The 14584-nt window shown below is 47.7% G+C and overlaps 1 protein-coding gene across 1 annotated transcript in view; it reads right to left on the bottom strand.

Annotated features, from left to right (window-relative positions):
• The window catches only part of DCDC2B (doublecortin domain containing 2B), a 72035-nt gene that overhangs the window by 29415 nt on the left and 28036 nt on the right, over positions 1-14584 (bottom strand). Inside the window, exons 4-7 of the mRNA XM_073551953.1 lie at positions 9360-9491; positions 9133-9267; positions 8976-9015; positions 8164-8232 (exon numbers count right to left, since the gene is read on the bottom strand). Coding sequence (XP_073408054.1) covers positions 8164-8232; positions 8976-9015; positions 9133-9267; positions 9360-9491 — 376 coding nt within the window. The remainder of the gene's footprint in view (positions 1-8163; positions 8233-8975; positions 9016-9132; positions 9268-9359; positions 9492-14584) is intronic.

The following is a 14584-nucleotide window of genomic DNA, read 5'->3' on the forward strand; positions in this document are numbered from 1 at the left end:
TTGATGTCTTTTTTAAAATGTGCTGCCCAAAACTGGACACAGTATTCCAGATGAGGTCTGACCAAAGGGCAATAATGACTTCACGTGATCTAGACTGTATGCTTCTGTTAATACATCCTAGAATTGCGTTTGCCTTTTTTGCTGCTGCATCACACTGTTGACTCATATTCAGTCTGTGATCTATTAGTATACCCAAGTCTTTTTCACATGTGCTGTTACTTAGCCCTATTCCTCCAATTGTGTATATGCTTTTTTCATTTTTATTGCCCAGATGTAGTACTTTTCATTTTTCCCTGTTAAAAACCATTCTATTAGTTGTTGCCCACTGCTCCAGTTTATTTATATCTTTTTGAATCTTCTCTCTCTCTTCTCTAGTATTAGCTATCCCTCCTAGCTTTGTGTCATCAGCAAATTTATTCAGTTTGCCCTCAATTCCTTCATCTAAATCGTTGATAAAGATGTTGAACAATACAGGGCCCAGGACAGAGCCCTGTGGTACCCCACTTGAGACATTCTTCCAACTGGATGTGCAGCCATTTATGACCACTCTTTTGGTCCAATCACTAAGCCAGTTATGAATCCACCTAACAGTTGCCTTTTCCATTCCATACTTAGTAATTTTTTCAATAAGTATTGTGTGAGATACTTTGTCAAATGCTTTGCTGAAGTCAAGATATACTATATCTACAGCATTTCCCTGATCCACCCAATCAGTGATTCTGTCATAGAAGGAAATTAAGTTAGTCTTTCATGACTTATTAGTTACAAACCCATGCTGACTCTGTTTAATCACTTCATTCTTATCCAGTTACTGACATACATGTTGTTTAATAATTTGTTCAAAGATCTTTCCTGGTATAGAAGTCAGACTCACCGGCCTATAATTGCCTGGAGAACACCTAGGACCAGGTTAAGGTCCCAGGTGTCCAGAGGGGACCTATAGGGAGGTACCAAGTGTGAGACCCCCCTAGATGAAAGTCTTTACCTGCAGATTGGTAGCAATCCTGCGCTGGAACAGGACGGATAAGGCCGATATCTGTCTCCTGAGGGAACTGGGAGCTAAACCTGAGTCTAGGCCAGACTGGAGAAAGGCTAAAATGTTGGGAATAGAGAATCTCAGTGGAGAACAACCGCGGTCCCTACACCATGCGAAGAAAATCTTCCAGGTGTGGTGGTAAATATTTGCTGAGGCGGGCTTCCGGGCACTAACCATTGTAGCAACCACATTGCGGCCGAACCCAGCCTGGGTCAGAATCCAAGATTCAACGGCCAAGCCATCAAACACAGGGCCCCTTTGTTCGGATGGTAGATCGGGCCCTGGGAAAGCAGGTCTGGGTGCTCTGGCAGCCGCCAGGGGACGTCGGCGAGTAGCTGCACTAGGTCTGCGTACTACGACCGATGAGGCCAATCTGGGGTCAGCAGAATCACTGGAAACCCCTCTGCCTTGACCTTCTTGATGACCCTCGGAAGCAGTGGCAGCGGAGGAAATAGGTATGGGAGGCAAAACTGGTTCCATGGTTCCATGGCAGAACCAACGCATCCATGGCGATTGCCTGGGGTCCCGGGACCGAGCGACAAATGCGGGCACTTTGGCGTTCACCCTGGAGGCCATCAGGTCCACATCCGGAGTTCCCCAACGTTGGCAAATCTTCTGGAAGACCTCGGGGTGTAGTGACCATTCCCCGGACGCAAGACCCTGCCGGTTGAGGAAGTCTGCCTCCCAGTTCTTTACACCCGGGATGTGGACTGCCGAGATCACCGAGTGGTTTCTCTTGGCCCAGCAGAGGATGTGCTCCACCTCGTGCATGGCTGCCCTGCTGCGGGTGCCCACCTGATGATTTATGTAGGCCACGGCCGTGGCATTGTCCGATTGAATCCGGACGGGGCGGCATGCTAGAAGATGATGAAAATGTTGCAGAGCCAGCCGGATTGCTCGCATCTCTAGCAAGTTGATCTGGAGGCGTGCCTCCTGCGGCGACCAACGTCCCCGAGTCATATGATGGCGAAAAACCGCTCCCCAGCCGAGGAGACTGGCGTCGGTTGTGACCACCAGCCAATGGTCCGGGGGAAAAGGTTACCCCTGAAGAAGGGAGGAACTGTCCACCACCTGAGTGCCTGTCTGACCTGCGCGGACAACCGGCAGTGGTGGTAGAGAGTAAATGGGTTCTTGTCCCAGGATGCCAGGAGGACGTGCTGCAGAGGATGAAGATGAAGTTGGGAAACCGGAATCGCTTCCATTGCTGCCACCATTTTCCCTAAGACCCTCATGCAAAAACGAATGGCATGAGGGGCCTGTTTGGCGAAGTACCTGGACTCCCTGCCGGATTGCTAGGGCCTTGTCCCGAGGGAGAATTATCAACCCTCGGGAGGTGTCGAAGATCATCCCTAAAAAGGAAATCCTCTGAGCTGGAACAGGGGAAGATTTCTTCAGCTTGACCAACCACCCTAAGTGGGAAAGAGTATCTAGCGTGATGTTGACGCTCTCCTCGCATGCTCGATATGAAGGGCCTTTGACCAAGAGGTCGACTAGCAAAATGACTATGCCCCGGGAGTGCAGGATGGCCATGATGACCACCATGACCTTTGTGAACACTCTGCTGGCGGTATCTAGCCCGAAGGGCAGGGCTGCGAACTGAAAATATAGGCCGTTGATAGCGAAGCGTAAAAATTTCTGATGTGGAGGGAAAATGGGGATGTGCAGGTACGCGTCTTGGCTGTCGATAGAGGCCAAATATTCTCCCCGTCCTATGGCAGATATGACCGAGCGGAGAGACTCCATCCGGAAATGTCTGATCCTGACAAATTTGTTTAGAAGCTTTAGGTCCAGAATGGGCCTGACAGTCCCATCCTTTTTGAGGACCATGAACAGGTTGGAATAGAAACCCTGAAATCTTTCGTTTTCCGGTACGGGAATAAATCCACCGTTGTGCTGGAGCAATTTGATGGCCTTGAACAAAGCCTGTGCCCCGGTTTCCATTTTGGGAGGATGAGAAAGAAAAAATCGTCTTGGGGGGTGCTTGACAAACTCTAACTTGTACCCCGAGGACACCAGCTCTCTTACCCACATGTCATGTACGACGGAGAGCCAGACATGGCAAAACCAGAGTAGGCGACCGCCTACTCTGCTGGTGTCACCCGGAACTTGCCTTGAGTCATTTGGCTGAAGACCTTTGGGACCTAGGTCCCCTTGATCTGGGCTGGTGGGATCGCATTCTCCCCTATGGGTTGGCTCTATATGAGATTTGACGATCTCTGTCCTGGTTGGGGCGACCTGAAACGACAGGGTTGGTTGCTGCAGCCCACCCGGGGTTGCGAAAGGACCGAAACCGTGCCTGAAGCTGGTGACGAAAAGGCTGTTTAACCCTTTGCTGAAGGAGAAAACTGCTCTTGCCTCCTGTGGAGTCAGAAATAAGCTGGTCTAACTTTTCACCGAATAGGCGGTCACTCTGATAAAGTAAAGAAGTTAAGGATTTTTTTGGAGGTTGAATCTGCACGCCAAGTCCTCAACCACAGAGCCCTCCTAACGGATACTGCATTTGCGGCAGTGTGTGCTGTGCAGCTAGCTGCATCCAAAGATGCATTAATCAAGTAATCTGCGGCCAAAGCGATCTGATTAGTGATCTCTGCTACCTCCTCTGGCAGGTCCATACCTTGCAAGGCTCTCATTAATGATTCTGACCAAGAGACTATGGCCTTGGCTACCCAAGTTGCTGCAAACGAGGGAGAGAGTGCTGAACCTGACACCTCAAACACTGAGTGAGCCATGCTCTCTATGAGACGGTCAGTGGGATCTTTGATAGAGGAACCATTAGGTATGGATAGCAGGGTCTTAGAAGTCAAGCGCGACACGGGTGGTTCTACTGTTGGGATTCTGCCCACTCGTTATGGAGATCAGGGGCAAATGGGTATCTTGCCTCGAGCGCTTTCTGGCCTGAGAAATGCTTGTCTGACCGTTCCCTGTGTCGTTGCACTATGTCCTTATACTCTGGGTGAGTGGCAAATACTCTATAAGGTTGCTTGACCCGCTTAAATGACACCTTGTGACCTGAGGTCAGGGTGGACTCATTGTCAATCCCCAGGGTCTGGTTGATGACCTCGATGAGACTGTCAACTGTCTCCTGGTAACCAGGAGTATCTAGGTCAAGGGGTTCGTCCAAGTCGTAATTTGAGCTTTGCTAGTAATAGACTACGGTGAAGGCGAGCGAGAGGCAGAGCTCATTGATGCCGAGGCACCAGACGGACCGGGAGACGCTGTGTAGGTTCGTTTCCCCTGCGTCTGCCTACAGTGAGAGTGGCCCCTGCAGGCCGAAGGTTCCTGTGAGGTGGAGGACCCCTCAAAAACAGGCGAGCCGCTGTCCCTGCCCCTATCTGGGGCTCGAAGGGACTCGATTGCTCTCGTAAGCGATGCCATGGACTGCGACAGAGATAGAGCCCATTCCAGGGGACTAGGTACACTGGGCTCGGTCGCAGGGGAGGGCTCCTGGGCACGTTTCGAATCGCAGGCTTCACATATTTGTTTGCTTTGTGCATGTGGGAAGGAGGACCGACAGGAGGTGCATGCAGCGTACAGAAACGTGTGCGCCTTAGTCTTTCTGGACATGGTGGCCCTGCTAGGTGATATGTCTGCAGGGGGGAATAAGCAAGTCGCTTAGTCTCGCAAAAAAAGGGACAGGCCCTGCCAACAAATGGGGGGGGTCTTCCTCTTTCGGGGGAGCACTTACCCCAGTCCTGTGTCTCCTTAGGCGTCCAGACTGCCGAACAGCTGCTCCCTTTTCAAAAAAGTGCACCTCGGCGTGTGGGCGGGTCCACCGAAAGAGGTGACCGCCGGTAAATTTCAGGCAGCCGCCCGAGACCCCGGGAGCAGGCCCTCCCGAAGTAGACGCGTCGCGGGGGGCGGAACCTCCGCCCGTGGCCTAGTGCTGGCTGAAGTCAGGGGCTAAATTTTCGGTGCCCGCCCAGGTACGGGGGGCGGGACTGCCAGAAGTAGAGGCCTGGCCCAGGTGTGGCGCTGCCGACCGCCCCCTCCTTGTCCGAAGCCCGGGAATGCCAGGAAAAAAGGGGCCACCAGCCTATGCCTACAGGAGCCCTCCCAGCCCACTTCCTTCCGCGCCTCACCCCTGGAACAGCTGACAGCCTCAGGTTAAGGGGGAGGGGGGCCGCATAAAAACAAGGACGGTGCAGGCACCCTAACTCCATCTTCCCTCCAAGGGAAGAGGAGAGGGACCGTCTGCCTCCTTCCACCACCGCAGTCTTAGCATTGGTGGTGCAGTGGGGGCCGCACGGACGGCACCAATGCCTCTGTACAGTCTAGGGTTTCAATACCTTAGGGTGGTGAGGGCTGCGTCCGGCATCATGTCCCACGTTGCGGGAGAGGATACGTGGAGGCGACACTCCACGTGCTCGCCCGTTGATGGTTTGGGGAGATCGGACCCTTTCAATAGGATCTGTCGCCCCTGTCTCAGCTTCATGGAAAAAGAAAAAAAAAAAAAGAAACAAAAAGTCTGGTAGAAAAGCCAGATGTGTGCCTCCTACGGACACTAGACATGAACTGGTTTTGCCTGCAATCGAGGCGAGGGTTAATACTGCAGAGGAGGAGCTAACCTTTTTTCCATTCACTAAGTGTCAGCCTCCAGGCGGCAGTAGCATACACCAACAGTCCTGTGTCCCCCAATAAGGCGAAGGAGATAATCCAGTAATTTTAGATAACATTATGTGGAGTGATGAAGCTTCTTTCAAATTATCTGGCCATATTAACAGACATAATTGTATTTACTGGTATAATGAGAACATGCATTTAACATTAGAGCAACAACTATATGAGCCTGGTGTCAATGTTTGGGGTGGTATTTCATGTTTTGGTGTTTTTGGACCTTTTTTTTTTTTTTTTATGGAACAGTCACAGGAGATAAATTCTAATGAATCAAGTTGTTCCCCAGTTACAGCAACAGCCTAATTCAAATTACCTTTATTTCCAACAAGATGGGGCCCCTCCACATTATTCAAGAGTAGTCCGCGAGTATCTTGATGAAACATTTCCTAATAAATGGATTGGCCAAAGAGGCCCACTTGATTGGCCGGCACGTTCACCAGACTTGACCCCAATGGATTTTTTCTTTTGGGGAGTACTCAAGGACAAAGTTTATAGTCGAAAACCAAAAAGTATCAGTGATTTGAAAAATTACATAAGAGATGCATTTCAAGAAATTAATACCCAAAGAGACTTGTGCAAAAATGTTTGTCGAAGCGTAAGAGGCAGACTTCAAAGCTGTGCAAGTTGTGATGGAAAACAGTTTAAGTGCCTGCGTTGATAAAATTTAAGGGCTTTTGTATTATTGTTCAGAATAAAATTTAATTGTCAATGTTATGCTTGTGTTAGTAAATATAATTTTATATATAAATCAAAATAAATGTTATTTTCTGACCACCTACTTTTGGACCACCCTGTATATATAATTCTAGATGGTGGCCCGATTCTATAGCATCGAATATTCTAGAGTCTCTTTTAAAATAAAAAATAGTGATATACTCACCTCCCGACGGCCCCCGGACTCTTTCTCTCCTCTCACCACGCTCCCGGCATCTTCGGGTCCCAGTAATGCTTAGCGCGAAACACCGCTGATGACGTCGCGCTCTCGCGAGAGTGACGTCATCTCCAGCCCTTCTCGCTAAGCATTACTGGGACCGGAAGATGCCGGGAGCGCGGTGAGAGGAGGGACAGAGTTCGGGGGTCGTCGGAAGGTGAGTATATAACTATTTTTTATTTTAACAGAGACTCTAGAATACCCGATGCGATAGAATCTGGCCACCATCTAGTGTATTATTCTCCTGTTACACCCGGAGTTGCAGTCACTGTTCTGCTGTTACCTAATGTAGTGTACTCCAGTTACACCCAGAGCTGCAGTCACCGTTCTGCTGTTACCTAATGTAGTGTAGTCCAGTTACACCCAGATCTGCAGTCACTGTTCTGCTGTTATCTAATGTATTGTACTCCAGTTACTCCCAGAGCTGCAGTCACTGTTCTGCTTTTACCTAATGTATTGTAGTCTAGTTACACCCAGATCTGCAGTCACTGTTCTGTTCTTACCTAATGTATTGTACTCCAGTTACAGCCAGAGCTGCAGTCACTTTTCTGCTGTCACCTAATGTATTGTATGCAAATTACACCCAGAGCTGCAGTCACTGTTTTACTGTTACCTAATTACCTAATGTATTGTACTCCAGTTACACCCAGATCTGCAGTCACTGTTCTGCTGTTACCTAATGTAGTGTACTCCAGTTACACCCAGAGCTGCAGTCACTGTTCTGCTGTTATCTAATGTATTGTACTCCAGTTACACCCAGAGTTGCAGTCACCGTTCTGCTGTTATCTAATGTAGTGTAGTCCAGTTACACCCAGATCTGCAGTCACCGTTCTGCTGTTACCTAATGTAGTGTAGTCCAGTTACACCCAGATCTGCAGTCACTGTTCTGCTCTTACCTAATGTATTGTATTCCAGTTACACCCAGAGCTGCATTCACTTTTCTGCTGTCACCTAATGTATTGTACGCAAGTTACACCCGGAGCTGCAGTCACTGTTCTACTGTTACCTAATTACCTAATGTATTGTACTCCAGAATATGTACAGGACTGTGCCTGTGTAATGGGCAACGCAGCAGTGATGCCTTTAACTGCTGTAATGTGCCTGTACAATAAGCAATGCGGCCGTGTTGCCACGACGACTAAGCAACTGTCACTGATTGGTCGCGGCCTAACTGCCACGACCAATCAGCGAGGTGGGATTTCCATTACAGACAGACAGATAGACAGAATTAGACAATTATATAGTAGATTCATTATGTAAAGAAGGGGTCAGGTCAGTGAGGGATCAGTGACCTGTCAAAAGCCATACTGGTGAATACCTAAGCAGGGCACCACATAAAGACTCCTCGTACAGGCCGCCCCGGGGCACGAGCATATCATTAACTCAAAACTAAAAATACAGATTAAACAACAACCACAAGACAGATTTCATCACCCAGGTATCATTGTAATCAGTGTAACGGCGCCGACTTGACACTGTGTGTAGGTTACTGTGCAAAATCCTGCTGATAGGTTCATTTTAATGTATAGATTTATACAGAAATAATTTTTACAATACAAATTCATTTCTAAGACAGCTATACCTGGGTTGGAGAGTTATTCAAAGCAGAGTCGCTGATTCCATCTTGTGATACGCTATAGACCTTTCCCATCTCAGAAAGAAGAGAGAAACTGCTCTTAAAATGGCATGTAAAATTGAAATGGTGCATACAAAAACATATTTATAGGGTTAGACCACTTTATCTTTACTTTAACAGATGTGTTGGGGACATGATTTTGTGGCACTTACTATAATATAGATGTAACAGGTTCCCCTCATGCACTTATAAGTACAGCATTCCTCACAAACTGCTCAGCTCTCTAGTCCATAAAATGGCTGGTGGCCAGACAAGTGTACCAGCCTCCTCCAATAGAAAAGCAGCTTTCCCATATGAGGTGTTTTTCTATTGGAGGAGCCTGATGGATGACTTGGTCACATGCTCCTTCATCAGCAGCCATTTTGTATAGCAGTCTGTGAGGAAAGCTGTACTAACAAGCGCAGGAGGAGAACCGGTCATACCTATATAATAGTAAGTGCCACAAAATAATGTCTCCAACACATCTATGAAAATAAAAATAATATGACCTAACCCTTTAACTGATAGCCAGCAACAGACAGCGCACCACAGACTGTAGAAGGCAAGTTGTGGAAAATTTTTGATGAAACCCAATTGCAAAAAGGATTTTTAGTCCCAATTGCATGCATTTTAGTAATAACAAACAAGTGTCCCCAAAGGTGGACAACCCCCTTTAACTACAATTTATTGATTGTACTGTAACCATGCTGATCCAGCAGAGCTCTATGACAGAAGCAAAGCTTTATGTTATTAGATGACATATTTCACTTTCCGCTTACCCCAACTTTAGGAATCCTGCGCTTCACACCAGGCCGATTCCTAAAGTAGACATGACAGGAGTACAAATTAAATACTCTAAATAATACTAAATAGATGGATTAGAGAGGAAGCAAAGTGTTAGTAAAATGATAAAATATAATAACAAAGTGTCTGTACTTGTTCCTTCCAGGTGGGCTTAGAAGTTCCTCATATGGAAGACATTTATATTTCTCAGATCCAATAGCAACATAATATTCTCCAGACACCAGTTCAGATCCACATGAGATGGAAACTCCATCTAAAGTGCAGAGCCTGAAGAAGCAGAGTATTAGTGCATCACGTCCAGACATCAGGCTGAACATAGGAGGACATGTTCCTTTACTATGCCTACAGCCTTCACTTACTTTCTTACTGCTCCATTATATAAGTTGGCCTTTTCGGTAAGCAATGTTAACACCAGCTCCCACTCTCTCAAGATACTAGGAGGTATAAGGACTCGAATAGGTGGGGTCATAAGATCGCCATTTCGAAATATACTGAAAAAAGGAGAGATGAATGGATTAATATATTGGCAGATGAGAGAGAACAATTGTGATTCAAATAAATATAATGCAACTGTCCAGTTACCATATTATTCATTGCATTTAGTGCTCCCATATAAAATCTAAAAAGATAGGTATTCGAATTTATTGCATTTATAAGCCATAAAATCTGTCACCAGGCTTTTGCTATATAATCCAAGAGCAGCATGATGTGGAGAATAGAGACCCTGATTCCAGTGATGTGTCACTTGCTGGTCTGCATACTGTCATTTTGATAAAATCACTGTTTTCTCAGCTGCAGATCTATCAGTTCTCTGAATACTTAGTTCTGTTTAACCCGCCCACACCACTGATTAATTTTTCTACAATTTTACAGTATACGCAGAAAGCTGCCAATCAGTGTTGACGGCAGGGTAACAGAGAGCAGGACGTACTGGGTACGTCATGGCGAACAGCATAAGCGACACCCGGCGATCACTGCAAAGAGCGGTGCCCTCATTTAACCTTCTAAATGCTGCAATCAATGACAACTGCAGCATTTAATAGGCAGGGAGGGAGAGCTCCCTCTCCCCTCCGATCGGCACTCTCGTGACATCATCACAAAGGCCCGATCGTGTCGTCATGATGACATCCGGGTCACCAAGCTACAAGCCCCTTACACCATGTGCAGAGCACTGACAGTTATAAACCATTGCAATGCAAGTGCATTTTAATGGTTTATAAGAGCAATCAGGCACAAGAACATGAAAGTTAAAAAAAAAAAGATTGTAAAATTATTTTAAAAAAAATACTATATATATTGTACCCATAAATTTGTATTTTTATGGAAAAATAAAAAAGGATAAAAATACAAGTTTGGTATTGCCGCATCTAGAACGTCTCACCCCATAAAACTGTCACAGTAGTTAAGAGCTTCAGAGAACACCACAAAAAAAAAAATTAAAGACAGGGCAAAAAAAAAGCTTTATCATCATACCACTGAACACAAAGAGAAATAAAACTCGATGAAAAACACCAATGTAAAATGGTATAGCTGAAAACAAAACAAAAAAACAAGCCATCATACAGCTCCATCAGTAGAAAAATTAAAAAGCTATAGCTCCCATAATAAAGTGATGCAAAAATAATTATTTTTTCTATAAATTTTTTATTGTGTAAAAGCACCAAAACATAAAAAAATATATACAAATGTGGTATCGCTGTAATTGTACTGGCCCAAAGGCTAAAGCCAAAGAAGTTTACCACATGTGGAATGGCATTAAAAAAAAACAAGCAAAAAAATAAACAAAATTCCTGAATTGCTGATTTGTGTTCATTCTGCCTCCCAAAAATCAGAATAGAAAGTGATCACAAAATGTTATGTGCCCAAAAATAGTACCAATAAAAACATCAACTCATCCTGCAAGAAACAAGCCCTCACATGACTGTGTCGGTAGAAATAAAGGAAAACATGGATTTTTGTGAGTACTCATCGTAAAATCCTTTTCTCCGAGACGCTCATTGGGGGACACATAGACTGTGGGTGTATGCTACTGCCGTCTGGAGGCCGACACTAAGTATACAAAAAACAAATTAGCTCCTCCTCCGCCGCATACACCCTCGCCCCGATAGCGGGCGGAAACCAGTTTAGTGCAAAAGCAGTAGGAGAACATAACAATAAATTAGCCTTAACGCAGAAAATCATATGTCTGAAAAAGGACCACCCTACATTAAACAATGAATTATACTAATCAAATAAACAAGATCCAACTGGCTATCAAGGTGGGTGCTGTGTCCCCCAATGAGCGTCTCGGAGAAAAGGATTTTACGGTGAGTACTCACAAAAATCCATGTTTCTCCTTCGCCTCATTAGGGGACACAGAGACTGTGGGACGTCCTAAAGCAGTCCCTGGGTGGGAGCAACTCACCGATCCAAACCGCATGCCCTCCTGTCTAAAGGTGTGCCACTGCTGCCTGGAGAATTTTCCTACCCAGGCTCGCATCTGACGAAGCCTGAGTATGCACATTGTAATGCTTAGAAAACGTGTGCAGGTTTGACCAGGTTGCCGCCTTGCATACCTGCTCTGCCGAAGCCTGGTGCCGAAGCGGCCAAGAGGCGCCCACTGCCCGAGTAGAGTGCGCCCCTATTCCAGGTGGAATCGGCGTGCCTCTGATACGGTAAGCCTCCTGAATAGTTAGACAAATCCATCTGGCTATAGTCGACCGTGAGGATGCGAGCCCCTTCCTGCGCCCTTCGGGAATCACAAACAACGAGTCTGTCTGGCGAAAAGGTGCTGTCCTCGACATGTACCTCCTGAGAGCTCTTACCAGGTCCAATGTGTGGAGCGCCTTTTCCACTCTGTGTACTGGCGCTGGACAAAACGAAGGCAGAACAATGTCCTCATTAATATGGAAAGAAGACACGACCTTCAGCAGAAAGGGCGGTGGTGGCCTAAGGACTACCTTATCCTTAAAAAAAGTCAGAAACGGAGCTCTACAAGATAGGGCTGCCAACTCCGAGACCCGCCTAATGGAAGTTATGGCTACCAAGAATACAACCTTCCTGGAAAGGTATGACAATGAGATTTCTTGTAACGGCTCAAAAGGAGTTTCCTGCAGGACACCCAGAACCAGGTTAAGGTCCCAGGCGTCCATGGGCGCTCTAAAGGGGGGCACCAAATGAGAGACCCCCTGAATGAACGTCTTGACCTGCATATTGGTAGCGATCTTTCGCTGGAAAAGGACAGACAAGGCCGATATCTGTCTCCTCAGGGAACTCGGGGCCAAACCTGCGTCTAGACCTGACTGCAGAAAAGCCAGAATGTTGGGAACCGAGAAGGACAATGGCACAACCCCGTGCTCTCAACACCAGTGAAAGAAAACCTTCCAAGTGTTATGATAAACCCTCGCCGAGGCCGGCTTCCGGGCGCTAACCATCCATCCCCCCCCCCCCGCGACACCCTGCCGGCTTAGGAAATCTGCTGCCCAATTTTCCACGCCTGGTATGTGAACTGCTGAGATTACCGAGTGGTGCCTCTCGGCCCAACGGAGTGCATGCTCTATCTCGCGCATGGTTGCCCTGCTGCGCGTGCCTCCCTGGTGATTCACGTAAGCCACTGCCATGGCGTTGTCTGATTGAATCTGGACTGGGCTTCCTGCTAGCAAGTGCCGAAAATGCTGCAGTGCCAACCGCACCGCTCGAATCTCCAACAAGTTGATAGGGAGATGTGCCTCCTGAGGCGACCATTGCCCCTGGGCCGTGTGATGAGGGAAGATTGCCCCCCAACCGAAAAGACTCGCATCGGTTGTGATCACCAACAATTGATCTGGGGGAAAGGGCTTCCCCTGACGAAGAGAGGAGTCGCACGTCCACCATTGAAGTGCCCGTCGGACTTGAGAGGACAACCTGCACTGATGATCGAGCGAGAACGGACTTCTGTCCCAAGACGCTAAGAGAGCATGCTGCAGGGGACGAAGATGAAATTGAGCAAACGGAATTGCTTCCATCGCCGCCACCATCCTCCCTAGAACCCTCATCCCGAACCGGATAGTGTGAGGGCCTGGTTGTTGAAGACATCGAACTCCCTGCCGGAGCGCCCAAGCCTTGTCCTGAGGGAGAATTACCAACCCTCGGGAAGTGTTGAAAACCATCCCTAGGAATAGAATCCTCTGAGCTGGGGTAAGGGAAGACTTCTTCCCGTTGACCAACCATCCTAGGCGAGATAGGGTATCCAGTGTGATACTGACATTTTCCTTGCATGCCCGAAAGGACGGACCCTTTACTAAGAGGTCGTCTAAGTACGGCAAAACCACTATGCCCCGAGAATGTAGAATGGCCATGACGACAGCCATCACTTTCGTGAATATCCTGGGGGCCGTGACCAACCCGAAAGGTAGGGCCACAAATTGGAAATGCCGCCCATCGATTTTAAACCGCAGGAACTTCTGATGCGGGGGAAAAATAGGGAAGTGCAGGTAGGCATCATGGACATCGATCGAGGCCAAATATTCTCCCTGCTCCATGGACGATATGACCGACCGGAGAGATTCCATGCGAAAATGCCTGACTCTGATGAACCTGTTCAGGAGCTTTAAGTCCAGAACTGGCCTTACTGTTCCGTCCTTCTTGGGGACCGCAAACAGATTGGAATAAAATCCTTGGGTTCTTTCGCACTCTGGTACAGGGACAATGACCCCGTTGCGCTGAAGAACCCTGATGGCACCTAGCAATGCCTCTGCCCGGGATTCCGATTTGGGAAGACGGGAACGAAAAAAATTGTCTTGGAAGATCCCCGACAAATTCTATTTTGTACCCGGATGACACTAATTCCGCCACCCATGCGTCGTGTGCCACCTCGACCCAGACGTGGCGGAACCTGAGCAGACGTCCGCTACTCTGCTGTCTTCGGATACCTGATGCCCCGAGTCATTTTGCTGAGGGCCTCTGGGACCCGGCCCCCCTTGACCTGGGCGGTCAGCCCCGCATCCTACCCAGCGGGTTGGTTCTATACGTGACCCGACGCTCCTTGTCCTGGTTGTAGCGAATTGGGGCAGAAGAACTGGCCGCTGTTGCCCATCCGGGGGTGCGAAATGCTCGAAAGCGCGCCTGAGGCTGACAAAAAGGCAGTCTAATCTTCTGCTGTGGGAGAAAGCTGCTCTTTCCCCCTGTGGCATCCGAAATGAGTTTGTCTAATTTCTCACCAAATAGCCGGTTACCCTGATACGGCAGGGAAGTTAACGATTTCTTAGAAATTGAATCAGCCCGCCATAGCCTTAGCCACAAGGCTCTCCTAATGGCGATAGCATTTGCCGCCGCTAGTGCCGCGCAATTAGCCGCATCCAAGGACACATTAATTAAATAGTCACCCACCATTGCGATCTGATTTGCTATCTCAGACACCTCCGTCGGCAAGTCTCTATCTTGTAGGACTTTATTCAAAGAATCTGACCATGACATCATGGCTTTGGCTACCCATGTTGCCGCAAATGAAGGAGAGATCGCTGCTCCTGATGCCTCATACACCGAGCGGGCTAAACCTTCTATGAGCCGATCCGTGGGGTCCTTAATGGAAGAACCACTAGGTACTGACAACAGGGATCTTGAGGCC

The sequence above is a fragment of the Dendrobates tinctorius genome, unplaced genomic scaffold, assembly GCF_039654945.1.
Source record: "Dendrobates tinctorius isolate UK_male_01 unplaced genomic scaffold, ASM3965494v1 ptg000183l, whole genome shotgun sequence".
In the NCBI taxonomy this organism is placed as follows: Eukaryota; Metazoa; Chordata; class Amphibia; order Anura; family Dendrobatidae; genus Dendrobates; species Dendrobates tinctorius.